The sequence below is a fragment of the Acyrthosiphon pisum genome, unplaced genomic scaffold (assembly GCF_005508785.2).
Source record: "Acyrthosiphon pisum isolate AL4f unplaced genomic scaffold, pea_aphid_22Mar2018_4r6ur Scaffold_2763;HRSCAF=3292, whole genome shotgun sequence".
Classification (NCBI taxonomy): Eukaryota; Metazoa; Arthropoda; class Insecta; order Hemiptera; family Aphididae; genus Acyrthosiphon; species Acyrthosiphon pisum.
This window is the reverse complement of record NW_021772118.1, coordinates 1-1186: the sequence shown is the minus strand read 5'-3', so window position 1 is coordinate 1186 and position 1186 is coordinate 1. Positions and strand designations below refer to the sequence as shown.

Sequence of the window (1186 nt, the reverse complement as noted above, 5' to 3'; positions counted from 1 at the left end):
CAGAACAACTTTGTGAATTTTTAGATGTACTAATCATTAAAAATCATTCATTACGAAAAAAGATAATGCAGTTTTAAGTTGAAAATAGTTTAAAATGGCTCTCCTGAACAATTTGATATTTTGAGATAGCACCTTTTGGTTCTGAGCCCACGAATTGGTATGTTTGGCAAAAAACATGTCACTCTTGTGTTAGACGAAAACAGAAAATCACGGTATCGAATCCCCTTAATTTAAACATACATTTGAAATCACCTGTTAACGAACGAAAAATAATAGTTAGATAACGATTTACGTAGTCCATAGATCACACGCGTGAGATATTTGACACATGTACATGTGTACACTATTTAAACTAGGTATTGATTTGTTTTTAGATCATTTTTTCATTTGTCATTTTATGGCCAACAACACTTTCTCAAAATTACTACGTTCCAATTCAAGAAAATGAGGTATTTGAATTTATTACATACATATTAGTTTATGTCTCATGAATCATTATGTAAACAATAAGTGAATAACAATACAATTAAAATAATGGGAATATTTATTCACCATATGATCTGTTTGACAGTTGGCTTACGAATTTCATTACAGTATCAATGATTTGCTCTCAGGCGTTGTAACACATCGCTGGGAATCGAAGTACGGTGATTACGTAAAAGGATCGTACAGTTTTCTAGAGCCTAATGGTATGATAAGAAATGTGAACTACGAAGTCGATGGAAAACGTGGTTACAGAGCAATAACGAAATTTTTGAAACCACAACAAAGTAAATATATTATAATAATGTATTTATAGGTACATTTTTCTAAACAATATAACCTATACAAACAAGTCAAACAAGTTATATCTTTAACTTAAGTATAGGTACATGTACCATTGGCCCAAGCAATTTTCCTCCAAAAATGAGATACCTACCATTTTCCTTCAATAAAGAATGGAGCATAAAAATAATGTATATGTACACCTAATACTAATAAAATAAATGACAAAAGAAACAGAAAGACCTGACAAATAAAAAATAAAATATTACAATATTACTTAAACGCGTGATAAAAATTATGAAAATTATATGGATGATAAAAAAATTTAAAATTTATTTTTGTTAGAAAATTGATAAAAAGAATATTTAAAAAAACGTTTTTACCATCGACATTTTTTAGATTCTGAGTGGAACGATGAATG

The 1186-nt window shown here is 28.8% G+C and overlaps 1 protein-coding gene across 1 annotated transcript; it reads left to right on the top strand.

Annotated features, from left to right (window-relative positions):
- Nucleotides 1-374: 374 nt before the first annotated feature.
- On the top strand, nucleotides 375-1047 carry LOC100572353 (cuticle protein 19-like; the record flags this gene model as incomplete). The annotated part of the gene is made up of 2 exons (XM_003248560.3): nucleotides 375-449; nucleotides 572-1047. Coding segments are annotated over 2 exons (303 nt in total), but the record flags the coding sequence as incomplete, so codon positions are not given.
- Between the last annotated feature and the right edge of the window lie 139 nt (nucleotides 1048-1186).